Source organism: Maniola hyperantus, chromosome 10 (genome assembly GCF_902806685.2).
Source record: "Maniola hyperantus chromosome 10, iAphHyp1.2, whole genome shotgun sequence".
NCBI lineage: Eukaryota > Metazoa > Arthropoda > Insecta > Lepidoptera > Nymphalidae > Maniola > Maniola hyperantus.
Window position 1 is genome coordinate 250,038 of NC_048545.1, and position 27,700 is coordinate 277,737.

At 40.7% G+C, this 27,700-nt stretch overlaps 2 protein-coding genes across 2 annotated transcripts; both read left to right on the forward strand.

Annotated features, from left to right (window-relative positions):
* The first annotated feature begins 378 nt into the window (after window positions 1-378).
* On the forward strand, window positions 379-1,989 carry LOC117986061 (uncharacterized). The gene is made up of 3 exons (XM_069501443.1): window positions 379-408; window positions 716-1,085; window positions 1,584-1,989. The coding sequence occupies exons 1-3, from the start codon at window positions 379-381 to the stop codon at window positions 1,784-1,786; spliced, it is 603 nt and encodes a 200-aa protein (XP_069357544.1). The 3' UTR covers window positions 1,787-1,989.
* Window positions 1,990-8,209: 6,220 nt separating this feature from the next.
* Window positions 8,210-27,192, forward strand: LOC117985854 (uncharacterized). Its single transcript, XM_069501444.1, has 6 exons — window positions 8,210-8,681; window positions 23,345-23,594; window positions 24,289-24,459; window positions 25,041-25,908; window positions 26,054-26,434; window positions 26,833-27,192. The coding sequence occupies exons 1-6, from the start codon at window positions 8,540-8,542 to the stop codon at window positions 26,977-26,979; spliced, it is 1,959 nt and encodes a 652-aa protein (XP_069357545.1). The 5' UTR covers window positions 8,210-8,539; the 3' UTR covers window positions 26,980-27,192.
* Window positions 27,193-27,700: the final 508 nt, after the last annotated feature.

The window sequence follows — 27,700 nt, forward strand, 5'->3', positions numbered from 1 at the left end:
CCACGCTGGCCAAGTGCGAATTGGCAGACTTCAGATACCTTTGAGAAATTTATGGAGAATTCTCAAGCGTATGGGTTTCCACGATGTTTTTGTTCACCGTTGCACTGGCATCACGGATATGTGCGGATAGCACAGAGCACAGTGCACTGGCATCACGGACATGTGCGGATAGCACAGAGCACAGTGCACTGGCATCACGGACATGTGCGGATAGCACAGAGCACAGTGCACTGGCATCACGGACATGTGCGGATAGCACAGAGCACAGTGCACTGGCATCACGGACATGTGCGGATAGCACAGAGCACAGTGCACTGGCATCACGGACATGTGCGGATAGCACAGAGCACAGTGCACTGGCGGATCACGGACGGTCACATGCCGGCACTAATATGCGTGGATAGAACTGTACACCTTACAAATGATTCTGTAAAGTGGTGCTAATAAACAGAACACTCGACTGGGCTGTGTGTCGTTGTGGGCAAGACACCCTCGTAGCTTAGTTTTAAGAACTTACGTACTTAATATTATCACAATATATAATTGACCAACAGTACTTAAGTGTAACATGTTACTTATTCTGAATAAATAATTTGACTTTGACTTAGAGTATGCGTGTTCTGACACGCACTTGACCAGTTTTTTGGTTGAAAAAGTGAAATCAGTGCCTAGTCTGTTTACGAAAATTAACAGCATTTTTCCAACTTCCATTCAGATCATAATCACCGTACACCTGACAGGCGTCTTCTGCAAGAACAAGCACAAACATGCGTCGTCGGAGAGCATAGAGAACATACTGTACTACCAAGACTGCAACCACAAGCAGAAGCCTTCTGCTCCCCCCGTGCTGCTGAAGGCTCCCTCTCCGCAGCCGGAGTGCAAGATGTGCTGCACCATGTGCTGCGGGGACCAGTGCGTGGACAGCCACCAGATGACGCTGGGCAGGCAGACAGGCATGAGCCCGATAGAGCCGAAAGGCATCAATATGCCCATCCAACCAGACGCCATGGCCCCGAGACAAAGAAGAAAGAAACCTAAAATACCTTTACCCCTCCAACCTCCCCTCCCCGGGAGGAGAGCTATGGGTAAGCAAAGACGGTTCATTCTGGGACTTTATAACAACTAGCTTATGCTCGCGACTTCGTCCGCGTAGACTACATTTCAACCCCCTATTTAACCCAATTAGGAGTGGAATTTCATAAAATCATTTCTTGCGAAAGTGTGTCTGTCTGTTAACTCATCCGTTTAACCAACTTTGGACGAAATTTGGTACAGAGCATGTTACATCCCATAGAAGGCCATAGGCTCCTTTTGCTCTCGGAAAATCAAATAGTTCCCACGGGAGTTTAAAAACCCAAATCCACGTGGACGAAGTTGTGGACATTAGTGCAGAGACAGCTTGCGGACACAGGGTCCAGGGACCTCAGAAAATCTGCGGGGTCTTCCAACGCTGTGTTTTCGGTGCGACGTTGCGAGGTTGCCATTTTAGCATCTTGGGACCCCAACGTGTGTGAATATACCTAGAGAAAATCTAACCGCAAAATTTCAGTTTACTAGACCCAATGGTAAATTTTTTTGTTTAGGTCCTCTGGCATTCACGCGAGAAAACATCAAGAGTCTGATCTCTCAAGACGAGGACATAAGGAAGATACTGAAGGATCTGGTGAGGGTGACGATGCAGAAGGTGGACCTGATGCAGCTGATTAACAGCAACAGACCAAACGCGGCCTCCGCGAGGCCGGAGCGGGCCGCTGCTGATCTTAGCGACTCGGAGAACGATTTGTGATGTGAAGCTTCTATCGTCATCATCCCCATCACCGGCCCACTACACTACACTACACTACACTACACTACACTACACAACACTACAGCTGAGGACAGGCCTCCTCTTACAAAGAGAAGGGCTTACACCATAGTCCGTATATATTATGCCCTTTTTATTTAAAAAAGACATTCCTTTTCAAATAGTGTGATGGGCGCTTTCCTTTATTCCATACTAACTTTTAAACTTATTTATCCGTAATATTTTGATATTTAATATAGAAAGGTAAACCCATACCGGGTTTAATAAAAACTGCCATACTCCTTCCAGGTTTGCCCGCTTCAATCTTAGAATTAACTTGTGTCTGAATTTAAAAAAAACTGTTAGGGTTCCGTATCCGAATGCCAAAAAACGGAACCCTTATAGATTCGTCATGTCTGTCTGTCTGTCTGTGTGTATGTCACAGCCGAACTTTTTTCCGAAACTATAAGAGCTATAGGTACTGTTGAAACTTGGTAAGTAGATGTATTCTGTGAACCGCATTAAGATTTTTACACAAAAATAGAAAAAAAAACAATAAATTTTGGGGTTCCCCATACTTACAACTAAAACTCAGAAAAAATATTTTGATTAAACCCATAATATGTGTAGGGTATTTATGGATAGGTCTTCAAAAATAATATTGAGGTTTCCAAAATCACTTTTTTCGAAACTGAATAGTTTGCGTGAGATACACTTCCAAAGTGGTAAAATGTGTCCCCCCCCCACCCCTGTATCTTCTAAAATAAGAGAGTGATAAAACTAAAAAAATATACGATGTACATTACTAATTACCATGCATACTTCCACTGAAAATTGGTTTGAACGAGATCTAGTAAATAGTTTTTGATTTATCGTTGCAAAATGTCGATAAAATACGATTGTATTACGGAACCCTCAGTGCGCGAGTCTGATTCGCACTTGGCCGGTTTTTCTGTTTTGTCTCGATGAACGCGATGCCATAGCGCTCAAAATAACAACAATACCATTTAATCCATACCTACCCTTGAGATTTTCATGGATTATGTTCAAACGCCAGTGTGTTCCAATTGATACAGAGCAGCATCCCACACGATTACCTTTCAATTCACATGTCAGAAGGTATATTATACCTACTATACCTACTATACCTACCAGATAAAGGATTCAAATTATTTTTAAGTGATCCGTATTTTCAGTCCAAACTAGGATGCCTGCGTGGGGTTTAAAAAAATCCCGTGGAAACTTTTATTTTATGGGATAAAATGTAGACTAGCCCACTTTTACAGGTCTTAGCCTATATCCGAGCAAAAAACTCATTCCACAATTTGCATTTATGTGGACAAAATAATTATACTTACTGGACACAGGTTGGAGGTGATTAAATTAATATTAGAAAGAGGTGACCAACATCTTTGTTTATAGTAAAAACACAAGATCAGAGCTGAACTCTTATAAAAAAATATACTTAGGTACTCAAATATTCTACGTAATATAATTCACAAATTCTTATGCTAAGTAGCTATAATTTTGAAAAGCTCAAAATTATTTAGGTAGGAAGTTACTTTGGAAGCGATCACACCGCTTAATGTTTCATTGAAAGTTATAATTCTATTTGTGGATCCTTGGAACGAGAAAAAGAAGCGGCTAACTAACTGTGCCCAACAATTATCATGTTTAATTTAGAGATGCTTATACCAGAGTCGAATAGAAATAAGTACATCATCATCAACCGATAGACGTCCACGGTCCACCGCTGGACATAGGTCTCTTGTAGGGACTTCCACACGCCACGGTCTTGCGGCGCCGCCATCCAGCGGCTCCCTGCGACTCGTCTGATGTCGTCCGTCGCCACCAGGAAGCGTAGACAATTTGTAAAATGTTTATAGGTAACATAATGAAAATATTACAATAAAACGAAAGCTAGCCTTATCTTATTACTATACAACTCCTGCAAGCGTGGAATGGTGCCAAGAATACTGGCTGCATTTCCGCACTGGACAGCCGGGCTGATCCGTTGCGCAAAAATGAGTCCGTGAAATGTCTCGTAATTTTTTTAGCACTAACTGATTTATGTGAGAGATATAGCTCGGTCTCGTTTTAACTGAACTTAAGTAACGATTAAGCGACTCTGAGTGCGGCTGTTAGACTCCAGACATTTAACCGCGAATAAGATATTATGAAGCTTGAAAATATTTTTTTAAGTTTAAATACTATGAGAAATCTGAGAAATAGAGTAACAAATAAACAATGGATTAATTATTTATGGCCGCGTTATCTCTTATCAAACACTTGTGAACACGATACATATGAACACAAAACAATTAAAGGCTTAATGAACTGATACCAGCACTCCACACAAATATGTACTATGCTATGTGATTAATGAGCTTCACTACGATAAAGTATGAATTAACTGCGTACAGAATTATTTCTCTCTTTCGGGGAGAAAGGGACATTAATGTAGGGATAATAAATCTAAATTTTAGAAAATCATCATTTACTTATAGCACTGAGCAGACCAGTATACTTAATTATTCAGTACTATTTTAGGTATTTTCTAATATTGTATACGATAAAAATAAGTAGAACTTGATAAAAAGTAGCCTATGTTGTCACTCCTTGTTTATATAGCCTCAATGCCTCAATAGCTCAACAGTAGGTAAAGGAGTGGACCCCGCCCGTTGCACTATTGTCGTACCTACTCCTAGCACAAGCTTGATGCTTAGTTCAACTAAGCATCAAGCTTGTGCTTGGAGTAGGAGCTTCCTCTCCAACTAAGTTAGTTGGTGAGGAAAGGGGAATATTAGTCATTTAACATGGCTAATATTCTTTAAAAAAAAAACTCCATCATGTCGATCCGTTGCGTTGCTCCGTTGCGGCGTGATTGAAGGACAAACCAGCAAACAAACACAATTTCGGATTATATAATATGGGTAGTGATGGACTATTCTTCCATGGTAGATAGGTAATTTTAATAAAAGAGAAGGTGTTTAAGTAGAGGTCAATATCAATTTTGAACTTGATCTAATCTGAGTATCGAAAACAAACGAGGTACTATTTAGAGCCTCAATAGCTCAACGGGTAAAGCAGTGGATTGAAAACCGAAAGGTCGACGGTTCAAACCCCGCCCGTTGCACTATTGTCGTTCCTACTTCTAGCACAAGCTTAATTAATTAGTTGGAAAGCAAAGGGGAATATTAGTCACTTAACATGGCTACTAATTTAAAAAAATAATTGCTAAAATATGTGTTATTCCCCCGATTTATCAGTTATTTGGAATCTCGTAAGTTTTTGTGAGACAACTGCTGAGCCTGAGCCTCCGTAGTCGAGGGTAGCTCCGCCGGTACCACTGCAGCTTGTCCAGCACGGCGCGGTGGAACGGCTAGGACGACCCATAACCTAGAAGTCGGTCAGCTATCGATGTCGTTGGTGCAGATTACAATATTTTTACATCGATTTTATTGCGTCCGCCGCCATTGTGCAAGGAGATGTGTTAACTTTATTACTTGCCTGATGGTTACCTACTGAGCTAGTGAGTGTAAAAGATAGCTATAATTACGTAGCATTTTATTATTTCCTATCTTTAATATGTACTTACTTACTCATTGTTATTAAAATCTCTATTATGATTTTATTGCAATATCTAGGTATGAGCTAATATCTATTAATAACTAGCTGATGCCCGAGACTTCGTCCGCGTGGAATTAGGTTTTTTAAAAATCCCGTCGGAACTCTTTGATTTACTGGGATAAAAAGTAGCCTATGTCACTCTCCAGGTCCTTATCTATAAACATGCACAAAATTACGTCAATCCGTTGCACCGTTGCGACGTGATGAAGGACAAACCAACAAACAAACACACTTTCGCATTTATAATAAGGGTACTGATTTTCTCGTAAGCACCATAAATACAAATCAATGAACAAGTTATATCTATTTAATTAATCAAAAACGCAACGGCCCTGCCCTGCCCAAAAACGCAATTTTCACATTTAAATATAGCACAGTACAGCCGCCATATTGATTGCAAAAAAAAACCGGCCTGCCATGGTTCTAGGTTAACGGGAAGTACCCTATAGGTTTCTTGATACCCAGACAACGAAGTGATCCTATAAGGGTTCCTTTTTCCTTTTGAGGTACGGACTACGGAACCCTAAAAATTTAAAGAAGAATTGGATATACCTATTCTATATTTAGAAGATAAGGTGAAATAAAGAAAGTCATATTTTTGGGCAGTCGTGAAAATAGTGAATCATTATAAAGAGATCGTTGTATTTCTCCTATACGGAATATTGCCTTAGATTTTTATGAGGCGCTTGATTTTTTCCAGCTGAGCTTTCAGTTGCCCACAAGATAGCTATTGTAACTAATAAATTGTTAAAATTGTAACTTTTTATGATTTTAAAAGAAGAATTTATTACTGAGCTTCGTGGCGGCTCTTTTCAGTAGAATTTATTTTCCCATAAATCATAATGTTCTCAAAGGTGTGTGAAGTCTGCTAATCCGCACTTGGCCAGCGTGGTAGACTATGGCCAAAACCCTTCTCACTCTGATCACGATGGTGGTGGTCTATGGTGGTGGTACTAAAAGTTGTTTGTACCAACCTCTCTACTTGTTATACTTACTATATTTTAAGTCATAGATTAATTATTATTGGTCTCGCTACGCTCTACATTTAAGTATTTAAATCTGTAAGTTTTATCCAGATTTACTGACGCGTCAATTTGGGCCGGTTACCGGTGGACTTGCGACGCTGCACTATAAAACAATAAAAAGACCTAAAAATCTGCCATTTTACTGCCTTTAAAACTACCATTTAACAATGCTACTCATTATTATAATGGAAACGAAAATATTTATTTATTTCGATGACGACAAGTTAGCTCTTAATTTGCAGTCATAAGTAGGTACCTAAGCCTCGCCTACTAAGCGATGATAGCCTAGTGGTTAAGAGGTTTGCCTCCTGCTCGGAGGTCGGGGGCTCGATCCCGCGCACGCACCTCTACTTGCTTTAACGGTGACGGAAAACATCGTGAAGAAGCCACGGCCATTAATGCCTCCGCTGGAAATCGAACACGGGCCTTTACATGAGACTACAAGGAGGCCTGACGAAGTGATGAGCGCTCATGAGGGAAGTCGTCAAATTACCTGAAAATTTTCAAAAAGCTGTTTTTCACTGTCCTGAAATTAGGAAACAGTCTAAATAATAAGTAGGTACCTATCTCACAGTTAAAATGCAGTAAACCTGTAGGAAGGTAATCAATTAGATGAATGTTTCAAACGAGCCTAAGGTGATAAAAAACGTATTATTTTTGAGAGACACCTGCGTAAAGAAACCGGCGCTTGTACTTAGAGGTTACAACTACATAGGGACCAAAATCGTTTATTTCATTTTTAGAGTTCCGTACCTCAAAAGGAAAAACAGAACCATTATAGGATCACTTTGTTATCTGTCTGTCGGTCTGTCAAGAAACCTACAGGGTACTTTCCGTTGACCTAGCATCATGAAATTTGGCAGGTAGGTAGGTCTTATAGCTGACATTAGGGAAAAATCTGAAAACCGCAAGTTTGTGGTTACATCACACAAAAAAAAATTGTGGTCATAAACTAATCAATTTTCGCAGTAAGATAACTATATCAAGTTGGGTATCATATGAAAGGGCTTCACCTGTGCATTCTAAAACAGATTTTTATCTATTTTTATGCATCATAGTTTTTGAATTATAGTGCAAAATGTCGATAAAATACGACTGTAGTACGGAACCCTCGTTACGCGTGCCTGACTTGCAATTGGCCGGTTTTTACTTAGTATTTCCACGAAAGTCGATAGTTATTATCTATAGCTATAATTACAAGTCTGATTCACAGCGTAGGTAATCGGTGACAGAAGGGCTCGCTCATATTTTCCGCGGAAAATATGCAAAATATGCAGCCAGTATTGTTGGCACCATTCAAGAAGTATTGTAATAGCACTAGCTAATGCCGGCGACTTCGCCCGCGTGGAATCAGATTTTTAAAAATCCCGTGGGAACTCTTTGATTTTCCGGGATACAAAGTAGCCTATGTCACTCTTCAAGTCTTTATCTATAGCCATGAAAAAAAATCACGTCAATCCGTTGCACCGTTGCGACGTGATTCAAAGACAAATCAACAAACTAACAAACAAACACACTTGCATTTATATAATAAAAAAGGCTACTGATTAAGACCGTATTTCCATACCTAGGAACTTGTGAAGTTATATGAATCTCTTCACTGTAGTATTTTAGGCAATAGTAGGTAGAGTGTCGGCCAATCAGAATTGATTGCGATTATCACATACGGCGTCAGAGCCCCTGATCTCAAACGCATGCAAAGCAGAATTAAATAGGTATTTTTGAAAAGGTTGAATGGCGGGAGATCAATGATCATCTCACAACACGCACGCACGCTGCGCACGCGCCGCGCGCTCTCCGCCGCGCGATTTACGCGACAACTAAGTACCAATTATTAATCAATAAAACAAACAAATTAAATTAAAAACCATTTTTTTTTTAAATCTCGTATTTTTCATATTTTTTTTTAAATAATGAACCTACTTGTAAAAGTATCTAACGTAAAAAGTTTAACTTTATTTTCAAGTTTTAATGCAGTGAAAACAGAAGTGATAAAAGTAAATAGAAGTGACAGAAAAGTGTAAAAATTAAAGTGATAGAAGTAATAAAACTAAAAATCCTCAGAATTAATTATTTATTATGTAGAACTAAAAACTCTGCAATGGAGTTTCCAAATTATAATATTGTTAGTAGTAAAATAACAATGTGGTGTATTAGAAGTGGAAAACTGATGAGTTTAAAACTAATGTATGCGGGCCTGATTGTGGGTGCTGTTTTTGTGCCGTCCGTGTTTTGTGATACAGGTATGAGGTATACCTAGTATAATTATGTTACTGACGAAACAATCTTTTATACAAGTTTCAAAATAGTTTTGCAAATTGCACGTTACAATATAAGGTCTTAATTTTTTTTAATCCTACCGAAAACCCTAATTTTTCCGGGACAAAAGTCTTGCCTTTTTCGGGTAGTAGCTTGGGTAGTAGTTAGGTAGTTTTGACGACCTCCCTGGCGCAGTGGTGAGCTCTGTGGTCTTATTAGTGGGAGGTCCCGGGTTCGATTCCTGGCAGGGGTTTGGAATTTTATAATTTCTAAATTTCTGGTCTGGTCTGGTGGGAGGCTTCGGCCGTGGCTAGTTACCACCCTACCGGCAAAGCCGTGCCGCCAAGCAATTTAGCGTTCCGGTACGATGCCGTGTAGAAACCAAAGGGGTATGGGTTTAATAAAAACTGCCATACCCCTTCCAGGTTAGCCCGCTATCATCTTAGACTGCATCATCACTTACCATCAGGTGAGATTGCAGTCAAGGGCTAACTTGTATCTGAATTAAAAAAAATAAAGTTACTTTTGAAGCTTTGTGATCTTTTGGTTAAAGTTCAGCGTATGGATCATCCAGAAGTTATGAATTGTTTTATAGCAATTCTTGAACCCTATAGGTACCTTGGCTATTATTGGATCGACCTCCTTTTTCCAAAATTGCAAAATGGCACTTCTAACAATATAAAATAAAACAAACTTCTAACAAACGAAGTCTTAATCATTTTTTTTTAATTTTTTTTAACTAATTAATAGGTAACTAATTGAGCAAGCTTTTTTTTATTCAAATACAAGTTAGCCTTTGACTACCAAACCTTGGCAAACTCACCTGGTGGTAAGTGATAATGCATGCAAGATAGAAGCGGGCTAACCTGGCAGGGGTATCCCTTTGGTTTCTACACGGCATCGTAAGCTAAATATAAACATATACTTGATATTTTCCAAATATACAATAATAATAATTTATAGTCAAAACCTTATTTATAGAGGCCTTCAAATTAAATGAAGTTCTAAGCATAAAGTTCTAAGTAGATAGTTATTACTATATTACATTTATGAGACCGAAATAAATTATGTAAAACATAAAAAAGTTACTTGTTAACTGCCTAAAAAAACCGGCCAAGTCCGAGTCAGGCTCGCGCATCGAGGGTTCCGTACTACAGTAGTATTTTTTCGACATTTTGCACGATAAATCAAAAAGAATGATGCATAAAAATAAATAAAATCTGTTTTAGAATGCACAGATGAAGCCCTTTCATATGATACCCTACTTGATATAGGTATCTTACTTTGAAAATTGAAAACACTAATTATTAGTTTCATAACCACAATTTAATTTTTTTGTGTGATGTAACCACAAATTCACGGTTTTCAGATTTGTCCCCTAATGTACCTACCTGCCAAATTTTATGATTCTAGGTTAACGGGAAGTACCCTGTAGGTTTCTTGACAGACAGACAGACAGACAACAAAGTGATCCTATAAGGGTTCCGTTTTTCCTTTTGAGGTACGGATCCCTAAAAATTTGCATCATTATAATGCAGAAAAAACTGTAATGAGCACGTGAATGGCAAATGAACTGGTTAAGAGTTTAAGAGAAATTCAGTAAGTAATTGTAGACCGCGTCGCGTTGCGCAACCGCAGTCCGCATCCGAATATTATTATATCATAATCAATGCCACGGCGAGAATCGAGTGATCGATGCGACTCGATTAGGTATGTATCTACTATCTACGAGCGAACTCTCGTGACTACTATTTGTATAACGTGTTTTACAGGTGTAACTATAAATCTTTTATTAGTCTGTGCCATCAACACGCGTTCGTAGATCAAGCGGTTAAAGAAAGACTCAAAGAAGAAGAGCTTTGACCGCCATCCATACTAATATTATAAATGCGAAAGTGTGTCTGTCTGTCTGTCTGCTAGCTGTTTCAACAGTTCAAGTGATTTTGATGAAATTTGGTACAGAGTTAGCATACATCCCGGGGAAGGACATAGGGTAACCTAACCTGATACTTTTTATCCCGGAAAGTTAAAGAGTTCCCACGGGATTTTTTAAAAACCTAAATCCACGCGGACGAAGTCGGGGGCATTATCTAGTAACACATAAAATGGGGTTGCACACAAGTGAAGGATAAAATTTTGATCAAATATTACTAACCGGAACTTGTGTTTAAATATCACTTGCTTCAACGGTGAAGGAAAACATTCTGAGGAAACTACATGCCTGAGAGTTCTCCATAATGTTCTCAAAGGTGTGTAATAGGTGTGTGTCCTTAGCAGGTCAGCGAGGTGGACTATGGCCAAACCCTTCTCATTCTGAGACGCGATCCGTTCTCAGTAGTGAGACGGCACGGCGAGGGTAAAATGATGAGTGGAGTCACATGCGAAGCAACCTGGGAATTCACTGCATTATACTATCCCAAGAAAGTCCTAATGTTATTGTGATTCATGGATAGGACCCGCAGCAATTAGGAATAAGACGCAGAAAGAGACGGTCACCGGCACCGGTTCAGTTCATCATCATCATCATCATCATCAACCTATATACGTCCACTGCTAGACGTAGGTTTCTAGTACGGTCTTCCATACGCACGGTCTTACGCCGCCTGAATCCAGCGGCTCCCTGTGACTCGTCTGATGTCGTCCGTCCACCTAGTGGTGGGTTTCCAACGCTGCATCTTCCGGTGCGAGGTCGCCTTTCCAGCACCTTGGGAACCCGACGTCTTTCGGTTTTTCCGGTTCAGTTAAGACGACGTAATTTGACCAAAATTACGGATAGGTTGATATCTGATAAACAGCTAAGTAATAAACAAAAGAATCGCGACTTTGGAATATTAAATTGAGCATATATCACATACATATGTCGTAAATGTAAGAAGTAAGAAATAATAAGGGCATTAGCATGCACCAGTGGCCATATTGTGTTTACCCGATGTTCATAAGACTCACCACGGTAGGATGCGCTCGCTTCCTGCATCTCGAGTCTCGACCACCTGCTCGCTTCACGTGTTTCTCGGAGTTCCGCAAACGCCCTCTGTAGGTACCTATTGTGGTCTCGTTACCATGTGAGTCAAGGGCTAGGTTGTAACACTTCCCATACATCCTATATCCGCTATCCGTATCCGAGCCCAGGTTATTTTTAGGGGTTCCTAACTACACAAAACTAAAAAGATTTTGTAACTTGCTAAGTTAAGAAACGAACCCTTTTAGTTTCGTCCAGTTTGTAAATCTTTCTGTACCTATAGTTGTGTGTTTCTGTATCACAGCTTTTTTTTTAAAGTATACCTACTATTAAGTATAGTTTTTGCATTTCACGAACGTACCTTACGTATACGTTTACGTACACTAAATGTGTGCGTTTGACAGCGTTTGCTCGCGACTGATTGGTCCGACAATCACGCACACTTATCCATACTAATATTATAAATGCAAAAGTGTGTCTGTCTGTCTGTCTGCTAGCTTTTCACGGCTCAACCGTTCAACCGATTTTGATGAAATTTGGTACAGAGGTAGCTTGCAACCCGGGGAAGGACTTAGGCTACTTTTTATCCCGGAAAATTTAAGAGTTCCCACAGGATTTTTAAAAACCTAAATCCACGCGTATGAAGTCGCGAGCATCAGCTAGTTTACTATACTTAAACGACGTTACCACAAGTAAAGTTCAGTAGCCTTCGCGAATTGCAAGAACTGTACCTAAAGCTGTGAAGTTGAAATAGTCTTCTTCTTGTGTTCACTATAAGAAATTGTTTGTCATGTCTTCAAATCATTTCCAGTCCTTCGCCAAACAGAAAAGTTGTTCTACAAATTCTCGGATGTTCCTCAGTCACGTCTCTCTTCTTCTACCGACGCTTCTCTTTCCCTTAATTTTACCCATCATGATGGTCTGAAGGAGGCGGTACCGGTCACGTCTGTCCCAGATGTCCCAGATAACTGACTATTCTGCGTTTGATGGCCAAAATTAGGTTTCTATTTTTACCGGTGCGCGGTAGAACTTTGCCGTTTCTTAGTTTTTGAAATCAGCATTCTTCCCAAATTTCTTCTTTGAAGCGCTACGTTTCAAAAGCAGTAACTGAGGAAATCCTTCACAGAAACTCCTTCACATATCCCTCACTATAGTGAACTGAGCGATTATAGCCTACTAGCAACTGGCAGCTTGAGAGGAAATATTCCACTCTAATTTGTTCTAAAATAAAATACAGTCTATGTAATTCAGGAATAATGTACCTTTCTACTGGTGAAAGAATTTTCAAAATCGGTTCATTAGTTCTAGAGATTATTTCCTACAAGCCAACTTACAAACTTTACCTCTGTATAATAATTTATAGTCCTACAGATTAGAAGGCTAATATCAACAAGCAGATTATAATGATGATAATAATAATGGTTTCTTCTTCCAAACCAGCCAGCCAGAAAACCTGATTATTGTTTTAATCACTAAAACATGCTAATCTAGTTTTTTTATTTTCTTCTGATTTTCCTCATGGGTAATTTGTCTATTTTTATTTTTAAATGAAGTATTATTTTACGCTCGGCTGCCATCTTGCCAAAAATTGGTCGTAGTAATCCAACCATAAAATAAATCTTGAAAAAGCACTAGGAACCTGAAAAATAATTGTTAAACCCTAAACAATGTCAATAAATAAAACACGACGGACAGACAGACCACAAAATGATCCTATAAGTGTTCCTTTTTCCGTTTTGAGGTACGGAACCATATAAATGTTCAACCTCAATAGCTCAACGGTTACAGGAACAGACTGCGTTGTGAAAGGTCGGCGGTTCAATCCCACTATTGTTGTACCTGCTCCTAGCACAAGATTTACGCTTAGTTGGAGCAAAAAGGGAATATTAGTAGGTAGTTATTATAACATGTAGACTGCAAAATTTGAAATACTTATACCTCCTACTTTTTAACCGACTTCAAAAAAAGGAGGAGGTTCTCAATTCGTTGGAATCTTTTTTTTTTTAATGTATGTTACCGGATTACTCAAAGACGCCTGGACCGATTTTGAAAATTCTTTTTTTGTTTGAAGGGTATACTTCAAAGTTGGTCCCATTTAAATTTGGTGAAGATCTGATGAACATCGAAGATAGATAATGGAACTCCTCAACGGATAAGAGTAAACTGCTCGCGATCAGTGTAATAGCTTAGTAAACAGTAAATTTTTAACCAGGCATAGCATATTTTAATACCTTGGGACCACTAAAAATTGTAAAATAAAAATTTTTTACAAAAAAAAAAAATACCGACTTCGATACACAAACACTAAAAATTGAAAAATAGGTAATTTAATTTATTACCGAATATATTATGTATACAAGAGTTAATATAGTTCCATGATAATATTTTTTGGGGTCGGTGCCAATGAGGTGCCATTGTGGAGTCTCATAAAAATATGAAGTGTAGACGATTCGCGCAGCTAAAGCTTATTGGCGCCGGCACCAAAAAATATTATTATGGAACTATATTAACTCTTGTACATACATAATATATTCGGTAATAAATTAAATTATTTTTCAGTTTTTAGTGTTTGTGTACCGAAGTCGGTTTTTATTTTTTTTGTAAAAAAAATTACTAACTCGGTTTGGTAGTAGGTACCTAGGTAGTAAACTCAAGTTCAAACCCATAACATACTTAAATAATTAGAAGACCTCTCAAGTACAGGCAAAGCTACAAACTATTTGCCTATTTGCAGCTATAGCTATAGGTAGGCAACTAATTTTGTAACCTTTACACGAATAGATCCTATCATACTAATCATTATGTAATTCGTAATCAACTGGTACAGTACACGGCAAAAAAAATGTACGTCGGCCTTTAGAATGTCATTTCGGCTTTGTAGAGCGCTGTCTCTCATCGTTCTACTTTGTGATGACAATCTAGTGATAGATACTGTCTCGACGACAGAGACAATGCTCTACAAATCAGCTATCTCCTTCTAAAGGTGGATGTACATTATTTTCTGCCGCGTACTGTACCTAACGTATGGTTTAACAGGTAAAATTAAAATGTCCAAATCGTCACCTTTCAAATCGTCGCTAGTCATTTTTGGCGGTTTTAACATTACGAAACTTTTTAATTTTTTTTAATTTGTATGGCATCCATTTTGAAATTATTATTATTGATTGTTGTTATAGCGGCAAAAGAAATACGCGCTCTGTAAAAATTTTAACTGTGTACCTATTAGTTCGTGCGGTACAGCCCGCTGACATACACACGGACGGACAGCGGAAGCTATCAATCCATCGCTCTCCTGTAAACTTGCTAATTTTGTCTTAGTACGTGTTGTTGCCTTTTAGTTGTTTTGTAAGTATAAGCTTCTCAGCTCACAAATTACAAAATCGTAACTGGCAATAGCTTCTCACAGTCGCTGATCTCTAAGATGCTTAAAAATCGGTCAAGTGCGAGTCAGACTCGCACACGAAGGGTTCCGTACCATCGTACAAGAAATAACACTTTTTATTTCATTTTAAATTTTTTTTAGTAAGTATTTGTTGTTATAGCGGCAATAGAAATACACATTTTTTGAAAATTTTAACTCTACCTATTACAGTTCACGAGTCGCAACCATCCTTCGGGCAGGGAACCCTAATGCTAAAACCTAAATATTTTGTATGTCATCTTAATTTGCATTAATTAGACCCTGACAATAATTGGATTACAAATGACGTATTGTTTTGGCACATTTTATTGTGTAGTTTCAGTGTTGTGTAAACGTATGAGATCGCGATTCAAGGTATCAAACAATTATTGCAATTAACTGAGAACCTACTACTTTTAGGGTTCCGTACTCGAAGTGTGCCAATGGAACCCTATTGCTGCGCCTCATCTCTATAGACGCCCGCTGATAGACAGACGGATCTCATGAGCCGTAGATAATAGGTAGAGAAGTGAAATGTTCACAGAGTGTACTGTGTATTTCTATTGAAACAAACAGTGAAAATTTCAAAATGGAACTTAGTTGGAGCAAAAACCCATCTTGTGGGAGTCCAACTCACACTTGACATCACTAAAAATGTAGAAAGGTGCATGTTAAAGATCCTAAAAACATTTGTTTTTATTTGTACCTACTAATTGTATTTTCAAGTTTCTGGTTAAGGTTATAATTGAAAAATTTATTCAATCAAAATTGATGCAACTTTTATAGTAAAACACGTTCCGATTCTCCTCTTTAAAATGTTTCGTAATGCCACCTTGCTTTTGCGAATTCGGGATTATATAACTTTTGTTAAAATTTCTCTCAAAATATGCACTTCTTTCCCTTCGAGTTTACGAATACCTAACCGCGTCGTATTCTCCATTGCTGAGGGTCGAGGCCCCTTCCAATTTGTTTGTGGGATTCACGAGATCGTAATGAGGTGGGCTCCTCGATCCTTCCGCATGCGCTTCAGTTTAGTACGAGTTTCAACTCTGAGATGTACCTAGGTACCTAACAATTATAATTACGAGATAACAACCGAACTCTCCGAGGATGTCAATACCTACCATTTATAGAATCACTAGCTGATGCCCGCGACTTCGACCGCGTGGATTTAGGTTTTTAAAAATTCCATGAAAACTCTGATTTTCCGGGATAAAAAGTGTCACTCCCCAGGTCTAACTATACTCATGCAAAAAATCATGTCGAACCGTTGCTCCGTTACGACGTGATTGAAGGACAAACCAGCAAACCAACAAACTAATAAAGCAACAAACAAACACACTTTCGCATTTATAATATGGGTAGAGATTATTATCAACCCATCGCCGGCTCACTACTGAGCACGGGTTTGCTTTTTGGCAGGCCAAGTGCGGATTGCCAGACTTCACACACCTTTGAGAATATTATAGAAGACTCACAGGCATGCAAGTTTCCTCGCGCTGTTTGCCTTCACCAATAAAGCAAATAATCAACATAAAAGTTAGAGATGCGTGTCCGGAATCGAACCCCAGAGAACCCGAATAGGAAGTCAACGTCTTAACCACTAGGCTATCACCGCTTCATTTTATAAAATACTAGAGGATGCCCGCGACTTCGTCCGCGTGGATTTAGCTTTTTTAAAATCCTGTGGGAACTCTTCAATTTTATGGGATAAAAAGCCTATGTCCTTCCCCGGGATGTAAGCTATCTCTGTACCGAATTTCGTCAAAATCGGTTGAACGGTTAAGCCGTGAAAAGCTAGCAGACAGACAGACACACTTTCGCATTTAAAATATTAGTATGGATAGATAAAGTCCACTAACGATCATAAAATAGCAAGGAATATCATTCTAGCTACTCGTAGGCTCAAAGATCTTATGTTCTTAACAAACCTTTAAGTTTCATCTCACCGAGAATAATAATTATACTTAGTCATTATGTTAATCTTAATTTAAACCCCAAAAAAATGGCAGTAGGTAGTAAATAATAAATAGCTAAATCACTAGCCAATTTACATAATTGCGCCGCCGCCGCAGGCGCGCCGCGCGCCGCGTCGGTCTGAACTAAAGCTCCTTACAGACATCGATTTATTCAAATCCAACAGAAAACTTTTTTGCAATTGTACCGGATTTTACTAAAGTAAAAACCTAGTTTTAAAATGAAAATTTTCAATAAAAAAATTATTAAAAGTAGCACAATACCTACTTAATTAAAAAAATATGTTCTATGTTAGAAAAACATTTTTATAATTCATTTTGGGATCTACTAATTTTTCATGTCTAAAACACTTTCACTGAAAACTCATAGGTATTTTAACTATTAACATTTTGTAAATAAATATTATAAAATAATGTTTCTGCAAATAAAGTTTTTAAAGTTTTGAAAGAATTTTTTTCTTCTTTCCCGCTAATCGCTAACAGTTTAGTCTTCGTTTTTTTTGTTTGTAAGAGGCTTAACTTGTAGGAGGTTGAACGTCATCAAATGTAAATGATGGTCATTAAAGTTTAGTGTGCGAACGGATTTGCATTTGATGCATGACTAAGTACACTCCTCACCTACTGGCTGAGTGACTTAGTGGCCAAGGTTATGGAGATATCTTTGTTCTCGCCACATCAACAAATAAACAATTAAGGCAATTAAATAATTGATGCCCATGGAAAATTTATGTTGTCGATTAATTGTAGTAATTTTTATAATTCTAACTGTTAGCTGTTACGTAAAACCCATAAATATTATGCGGTAAAAAATATAAAATCGTGATTGCAGATAAGATGAACCTACTACGAAATAGGTACAGTGTGGCGCGAAAATGTTCAACACTTCGCTCATATATGAGATTTTTCTTTAAATTGAGAGGCTTGCGCTTGACAACAAAAGGTGACTGACTGACTGATCTATTAAAGCGCAACTCAAAGTAGGTACTGGACGGATCGGGCTGGGCATGCAGATAGCTATTATAACATAGGCATCCACTCAGAAAGGATTTTAGAAAATTCAACGCCTAAGGGGCTGAAATAGGGGTTTTAAATTTGTGTAGTCCACGCGAGCATAAGCTAGTCATGCTATATGGCGAATAAAAAGGCTTGCCTAGAAGATGGATTTTACCAACAAAGTAGTTTATAACAATCGTGGCAGGGAACTCTAAAAAAGTTACCATCAAAACCACTTTCGTTGTCGGTCAGCCGGCCGGTCAGTATAGTCAGTACAGATGCAGCGGATTGGCCTTAAACACTTTCTCTTACCAAATCATATCGCGTTGACTTGATACGGGTTTTTATTCCGCATACTTCTGTATCGTTACTTATCTACTTAACTGTTCACACGTGACACGACTCTTCTCAATTCGCTAAGGGACAGTCCCGTTGACCTTTGTGTGAACTGTAAATTGTCTTCGTCATTGTCAACCAATTCTACGTCAACTACAGTATTTATTAGGTAAGTACTAGCTGATGTCCGCAACTTCGTTCGCGTGGATTTAGGTTTTTATAAATCCCGTGGGAACTCTTTGATTTTCCGGGATAAAAAGTAGCCTATGTCACTCTCCAGGTCTTTATCTCAAACCGAGGGAGAGGGCTGGCTATCCTTAACACAGATCTAAAAATCTAGCTAGGATAGCCAGTTCTTGATCTTGCAACATTCTTAATATTGTATATATTGTATATTGTATATATATATATATAAAAGGAAAAGGTGACTGACTGACTGAATGACTGACTGACTGACTGATCTATCAACGCACAGCTCAAACTACTGGACGGATCGGGCTGAAATTTGGCATGCAGATAGCTATTATGACGTAGGCATCCGCTAAGAAAGGCTTTTTGATAATTCAACTCCTAAGGGGGTGAAATAGGGTTTTGAAATTTTGTAGTCCACGCGGACGAAGTCGCAAGCATAAGCTAGTATTGTATATGCTTATTCCAACAAGCACGCAAATTGTTCAAGATCAAACCCATGTATGTGTGTAACTAGATGATTGAGAAATAAACGTTTTATTTATTATTTATTTATTTATATTTTATCTATACCCATGCAAAAAATTACGTCGATCCGTTGCTTCGTTGGGACGTGATTGAAGGACAAACCATCAAACCAACAAACAAACACACTTTCGCATTTATAATAGGGGTAGTGATAATAAACTTGAAAAACACACTTCTTTTTATATATTTGTGTACACATCCCGCACTGAATACTCTTCGGTTTGACCGAAGCCCTGTGTGACACAGGTGGGGTAATTATGTATCTAAATAGTGGGGCTATTGTATCACGTATCATTGTTAAAGTAGTCGCATTTCATGCACTACATGTTCACAACAATCGCTGCCTGGCCGAGAGGACTGCACCATGGTATTATACAGGGTGTAACCAGAACGCAGAAGCTGTGGTAGCCTAGTGGTTAGGCCGTCCGCCTTCCAATCGGGTCGGGGGTTCGATCTGTGCGTTTTTTAAGTAATTAAAATATCACTTGCTTTAACGGTGAAGGAAAACATCGTGAGGAAACCTGCATGCCTGAGAGTTCTCCATAATGTTCTCAAAGGTGTGTGAAGTCTGCCAATCCGCACTTGGCCAGCGTGGTAGACTATGGCCAAAACCCTTCTCACTCTGAGAGGAAACCCGTGCTCTGTAGTGAGCCGGCGATGGGTTGATCATGATGAACCAGAACGCTAGCAAAAACTTAGCGTTATTGCCATACTACCTAAACACAATCCAATACCAATAACCATTTGCCTCATTATGTAGTTTCAGTGATTTAGTATTTTTCAAACACGCAATGTATAGCGTGCAAAACTCGGGTCAATGCCCCACCTATGACGCGGCATTGACACCGAGTGGCCTACTTACGCAACGTTCGTTGACTTCTAGCATCAGTAAGATGTTTTATTCGCAATATATCGCAAACTTTTACTTTATATTATTTTTATAATTTTTTTTCGCGTCTCCTGTCTCGTTGTTTCCAGCGTTCTGATTACACCCTGTATATTCTTTAATTATGGGTAGATCAGCGATACGCATTCAATGAGCGACTGGTAGTTGAATTATACAAGACCAAGTGGTCTATACCTAGGCTCTGTAGCCATGGCCCGTGATGGCCTAGTGGTTAAGACGTCCGCCTCTTATTTTGGAGGTCAGGAGGTTCGAACCTGGACTCTTTAAGTTTTCGGAGCTATGTGCGTTTTAAGCTTAGTGTCACGTGCTTTAACTTAACGAACGATATTTAATTGCATAAGACGCACATAACTCCGAAAAGTTATATAGATAGAGGTGCGCGCCCGGAATCGAACCTCCGACTTCCTGAATAGGAGTCCAACGTTTTAATCACGTCTATTATGTATTAGTACGCGACAGGTCGAGATGGCAATCGGGGAGGGAACCCGGTGCCGGTGAGCGCGCGTGAAGAGCGTGTGTGCTCATACCACGATTGCCATCTCTACCTGTCGCGAACTACATCTACCGTCACTGTCCGGCTATCCGCTATCTACCTATTTTATCTGCCAAGCATTACCTAACTATTATACCTGCGTTTTCGATAGATAATATAATTAATACTCGATTGGTAAATCTTGCAACATTTGGAATAAAGAATTTGACAATGATCATGACGACATATCGATGTAGATTTTGATATTTGCATTGTATAATATTTTGTGACTAGGTCGCATCGTGACTTTGAAGGTTTCGCAACCATTCTCGATCGCAATCCATTATCACTGTTAGTTATTACACATTGCAACCTTCACCTTACAACTTACACCTTACATCTAACTCATCACATCTAAATATGTCCCATTAACACTGCTTATGTCTGTCATGCCATGAGCAACCCATCGATATATAAATGACAAGATAAGGCTGTGCAAACAAAAATTTTCACAGTAATTTAGAAACCAAATAAATCAGCGCCATCTCTTAGATACTAATGAACTACCACGGAACCAGTGTTTCCACTTACGGTTTTTGTTTTACCATAGAACCTGTAGAAATACCATGGATTTCATTATCATCATCATCATGATCAACCCATCGCCGGCTCACTACAGAGCACGGGTCTTCTCTCAGAGTAGGGTTTGGCCATAGTCTACCACGCTGGCCAACTGCGGATTGACAGACTTCACACAACATTATGGAGAACTCTCATGCATGCAGGTTTCCTTACTATGTTTTCCTTCACCGTTAAAGCAAGTGATATTTAATTACTTAAAACGCACATAAGTCCGAAAAGTAAGAGGTGCGTGCCCGGGATCGAACCCCCGACCTCCGATTAGAAGGCGGACGTCCTAACCACTAGGCTATCACAGCTATCCTACCTTCTACCGCCTACGGCTTATGTCTACCGCCTACATCTTAGTTAAAGGTTGAATATGACACATGTCGTCTGAATGGTCCCCTGAAGATAAGAAGCCCCTATCTTGACTATGAATTCCAGTGTAAGAGCGTTATGTCAGTCACCTATAGTGCGCGACAGGTCGAGATGGCAATCGGGGTATGAGGCGAGAGGCCGCCCCGCACACCCGCACGTCACCCGCGCTCTCCCACACCGGGTTAGCAGTTGCGTGCGGGGCGTTCTCTCCCCTATTGCCATAATCGACTGTGACAGACAGACAGACGTATTTGGAGAAAGTAGCACCATAAGGGTTCCATTTTGGTACGGAACCCTAAAAAGGCGACGATGGCAGCAGCGTAGCTCCTACGAGCGCAGGTTGCACTTTTTATATAGTTTCTTCAGTTTTTCAGTCTAGCAATTGTTACGAGTTGCAAGACACTTTTTCGTAGAGTTTTCAAAGGTTAGCTTTTAAGCGACCAAAGCGAAGATAGGTAAAATTATTTATTCAAACGAGCAGCTTCTTGCTTAAGAGTAGCCATCGTACGCAAAATCAATATTTTGTTATTTGATTTAGCATAACTCATTCATATTTAACTAAATCTTGACCTAAATACATGCAATATACATACCTACCTAGATCTTAATAGGTGCTTTAGAGGTATAGATTTGCTAGTTTCATTGTGTTCAAGATCACAGAAATACCTAAATACCATGGTCAAGACTCAAGATTTATCACTATAAATAACATTTTTTTTTTATTCATTATAGGCGCACGCTTGACCACGATCACACCTGATGGGAAGTGATGATGTGGCCTAAGATAGGACGCGTTTGCCTAGAAAGTGCCTATTCACTCTTGTTTTAAAGATACCCGGATTATAATTGGCAGGAAACACTGATCTAGGAAGAGTATTCCAGACCCTAGCCATGCGTATAAGGAATGATGACGCAAAGCGTTTCGTACACGAAGATGGAATGTTGACGACATAGGGGTGGAAACTCGCCCGGTGTCTTGCGGTACGGTGGTAGAAAGGTGAGGGAGGGACAAGATCGAACAGCTCCTGAGCACACCCTATCTGCTGCAAACTTTCGGCGGTGTTCCCTCTAAATTTAATATGGGGTTATTCAAGGGACTTATCATTTAATTCCTAAAAAACCGGCCAAGTGCGAGTCAGGCTCGCGCACCGAGGATTCCGTACCACAGTCGTATTTTTTCGACACTTTGCAGTTTGCACGATAATTCAGAAACTATGATGCATTAAAATAAATAAAAATCTGTTTAAGAATGTACAGATGAAGCCCTTTCATATGATACCCCACTTGATATAGGTAGTTATCTTACTTTGAAAATTGAAAACACCAATTATTAGTTTCATGACCACAATTTAAATTTTTTTGTGTGATGTAACCCCAAATTCACGGTTTTCAAATTTTTCCCCATATGTCTGCTATAAGACCTACCTACCTGCCAAATATCATGATTCTAGGTCACCGGGAAGTACCCTATAGGTTTCTTGACAGATCGACATTGGTTCCGATTTTCCTTTTGAAGTACGGAACCCTAAAAACTGGCAAAACACTGGCGGTTTTTCTGGTGCTGCCAATGTTCATGGACTGCGGTGATCACTTAACATCAGAACTCGCCTGCTCGTTTGCTCGCTATTTATTTATATTTTAAACTAGATGATGCTCGCGACTTCGTCCGCGTGGATTTAGGTTTTTAAAAATCCCTTGAGAACTCTTTAATTTTCCGAGATAAAAAGTGAAAAGTCCTTCCCCGGGATGAACTCCACAGATGAGTGAATTATCTATGGCTAACTCTGTACCAAATTTCATCAAAATCGGTTGAACTGTTAGGCCGTGAAAAGCAAGCAGACAGACAGACACACTTTCGCATTTATAATATTAGTGTGGATTGTTTCAGATTTGCCCAGATCTCTCACGTACGAGCAAATCTACAACAGCACCCACTACGTCCAGTTGGGACACCACACGCCATACAAAGTGCCGAGCAGGAGGAACAGCACTCAGAGACACTACACCAGGCCGAGAGCGGAGGGAGTCAGCTGGAAGGACAAGTACGAGCTGAGTGGACAAGGACAGCTGCTGGTGGGGTTCGCGCGCGACCCCTTCCGCCAATCTATACCGGAAGCTGATTATCTTAACGGAGTAAGGTAAGAAACTAAGATTATAGTCTCATCATCATCACAACCTATCGCCGGCACACTTCGGAGCACAGCTCTCCTCTCAGAGTGAGAAGGGTTTGGGTAGCCCACCACGCTAGCCAAGTGCGGATTTGCAGATTTCACACGCATTTGAGAACATTAATACAGAATAGGCAGGAGTTTGGAATTTAATAATATCCAAATTTCTGATCTGGACTGGTGGGAGGCTTCGGCCGTGGCTAGTTAAGTACCACCCTACCGGCAAAGCCGTACTGTCAAGCGATTTAGCGTTCCGGTATGATGCCGTGTAGAAACCAAAGGGATATGGGTTTAATAAAAACTGCCATACCCCTTCCATCTTAGATCCCATCATCACTTACCACCAGGTGAGATTGCAGTCAAGGGCTAACATGTATCTGAATTTAAAAAAAACTCACAGGCACGCAGGTTTCCTCACAATATTTTCTTTCACCGTTAAAAGTGATGTTAAATTGCTTAACACGCACATAATCTCCAAGAAGTTAGGTGCATGTCCGAGTTCGAACCATAGACTCCTCTAATAGTAAGGAGGTGGAAGCCACGAAGCCACTTTCGGAATAATAAACTAGGTATTTGCTCTTGCTCAAGCTCTGTGATTTATCTGTGGCTGGAAAACTGGCAGTTACCTAGCGAGTGGGATATCAACGTTGTCTCTACGTTGCAGATCGCTAGACCCCCAGCAGTACTCGAACAACGGCGACCGCGGCAAGCGAGGCGTCCTCCACCTGTACAACATGCTGACCTGCGCCACGGGCTGCGACCCCCTGGACTACAAGGGCTACGGCTGCTACTGCGGCTTGCTGGGCGAAGGCCGGCCCACCGACGGCATCGACAAGTGAGGAAACCTCTCGAAAACTGCTTAAAGTCAATAGAACAAATGGATCCATTCTCCTACTTCTGCCTTAATCCATATAAGCATAGGTTAGCGGGTTACGAAGCTGAAGTGGCAATGAGCAGGCCACATAGCTCGAACATCCGATATGCGTTGTTGTCCCAAGGTGCTAGAATGTCGATGGCAAAAGCGCAGCGTTAGAAGACACGCTACTATAGGTAGACAGAGCACGACATTAAAAGAGTGACAGGGAGCCGCTGGATGGCGGCGGTACAAGACCGTGGCGCATGATAATGAAACCTCGAGTACATATTTTGCTGCCTGCTATGTATAATTTTTTTTTTTTTTTTGTTTTCGTTATTTATAGTTTTTAATGCAAATGAAAATACAAAAAACAAAAATACCAAACTTATTCTAGAACATAAAAATTACAAATCGAAAATATCATCTAAACCACCGCAACGAGGCAGGGTGCCCAGGGGTGCCTATGTATAATTGATTTATTTTCTGTTTAATGAACTGGTTGATGTCAATAGTTTTAGTTACCTCCTTCCCCCACAAATAATGCTAGAGTCTTATTCCAGCTGCTGCCGCATCCATGACGAGTGCTACGAGAAGTTCCGCTGCCCGTTCTACACGGTGTACTTCCAGCCCTACTACTGGAAGTGCTACCACGGCGAGCCGCTCTGTGCGCGCGAGAACCACTTAGTGCGAAAGGTAAAGTTCCGCTGCCCGTTCTACACGGTGTACTTCCAGCACTACTACTGGAAGTGCTACCACGGCGAGCCGCTCTGTGCGCGCGAGAACCACTTAGTGCGAAAGGTAAAGTTCCGCTGCCCGTTCTACACGGTGTACTTCCAGCCCTACTACTGGAAGTGCTACCACGGCGAGCCGCTCTGTGCGCGCGAGAACCACTTAGTGCGAAAGGTAAAGTTCCGCTGCCCGTTCTACACGGTGTACTTCCAGCCCTACTACTGGAAGTGCTACCACGGCGAGCCGCTCTGTGCGCGCGAGAACCACTTAGTGCGAAAGGTAAAGTTCCGCTGCCCGTTCTACACGGTGTACTTCCAGCAGTACTACTGGAAGTGCTACCACGGCGAGCCGCTCTGTGCGCGCGAGAACCACTTAGTGCGAAAGGTAAAGTTCCGCTGCCCGTTCTACACGGTGTACTTCCAGCCCTACTACTGGAAGTGCTACCACGGCGAGCCGCTCTGTGCGCGCGAGAACCACTTAGTGCGAAAGGTAAAGTTCCGCTGCCCGTTCTACACGGTGTACTTCCAGCAGTACTACTGGAAGTGCTACCACGGCGAGCCGCTCTGTGCGCGCGAGAACCACTTAGTGCGAAAGGTAAAGTTCCGCTGCCCGTTCTACACGGTGTACTTCCAGCCCTACTACTGGAAGTGCTACCACGGCGAGCCGCTCTGTGCGCGCGAGAACCACTTAGTGCGAAAGGTAAAGTTCCGCTGCCCGTTCTACACGGTGTACTTCCAGCAGTACTACTGGAAGTGCTACCACGGCGAGCCGCTCTGTGCGCGCGGAGAACCACTTAGTGCGAAAGGTAAAGTTCCGCTGCCCGTTCTACACGGTGTACTTCCAGCCCTACTACTGGAAGTGCTACCACGGCGAGCCGCTCTGTGCGCGCGAGAACCACTTAGTGCGAAAGGTAAAGTTCCGCTGCCCGTTCTACACGGTGTACTTCCAGCAGTACTACTGGAAGTGCTACCACGGCGAGCCGCTCTGTGCGCGCGAGAACCACTTAGTGCGAAAGGTAAAGTTCCGCTGCCCGTTCTACACGGTGTACTTCCAGCAGTACTACTGGAAGTGCTACCACGGCGAGCCGCTCTGTGCGCGCGAGAACCACTTAGTGCGAAAGGTAAAGTTCCGCTGCCCGTTCTACACGGTGTACTTCCAGCAGTACTACTGGAAGTGCTACCACGGCGAGCCGCTCTGTGCGCGCGAGAACCACTTAGTGCGAAAGGTAAAGTTCCGCTGCCCGTTCTACAAGGTGTACTTCCAGCAGTACTACTTAAACACAAAGGGGTTCAATCTCCTCCTGACCTGGCTTCGGCGGCCAAACTGATCAGGATAGCTACACAGCAGATAATAAATAAGTACGGGAGCAGTATTGACTCAAACGTAACAAAAGGAAGATCACCCATATGTTATTCTCTGCAAGGATGCAAGGATGGATCTCTGTACCAAATCTGTACTAGCAGACAGACACTTTCTTATTTACATACCTAGCATGGAAATATGAATAATATAGATTTTATGAGTTGATCTAATGGTAAAAGTTGCTACAGTGGGTCCTTTTGGGTTAGAATGCTTCTTCCGACTGTCATAGTATTTATTTGTTGCCGTTTGTTTGTTTGTCAGGGGGTGAACAGCTGCGCAGGACAGCTGTGCGAATGCGACCGTCGGTTCGCGATGTGCGTGCGGCGCTACTCCTGTCCTCGCGGGAAGGCGCTCTGCAGGTCCTCGCCGCTGCGGCTGCTGCAGAACATCCTCCTGTCCCACAAGTGACCCTGGCCTGGCCTGTCCCACACTGCGCAGGGCACTCCAGCCCTGAACTGTACCTAACGTGTTGAATCATACTGTAGGACCACTCTACCGTGGGTTTTTTAACTGATAACTTCTTTAGCCGTGTTGAGTGATTTTAGGCAGGGGCAAAACTTATAGGGTCACGTCACCGCTGGCGCGACACCAGTGACGTGACCCCTTAAGTTTTGCCCCTGCCTAAATTTACTCAACGCGGCTTCTTTAGCCAGGTAAGAAGTTATTAACCGACTTCAAAAAAAGGAGGAGGTTCTCAATTCGTCGGAATCTTTTTTTTTTTTTTTTTTTTTTATGTATGTTCCCCGATTACTCGAAAACGCCTGGACCGATTTTGAAAATTCTTTTTTTGTTTGAAAGGGTATACTTCAAAGTTGGTCCCATTTCAATTTGGTGAAGATCTGATGAACATCTTCGAAGATAGATACTGGAACTCCTCAACGAATAAGAGTAAATTGCTCGCGATCAGTGTAATAACTTAGTAAACAGTAGATTTTTAACCAGGCATAGCATAATTCCATGGAGCCACTAAAAATTGTGAAATAAAAATTTTTTACAAAAAAAATAAAAACCGACTTCGTTACACAAACACTAAAAATTGAAAAATAATTTAATTTATTACCGAATATATTATGTATACAAGAGTTAATATAGTTCCATAATAATATTTTTTGGGGTCGGTGCCAATGAG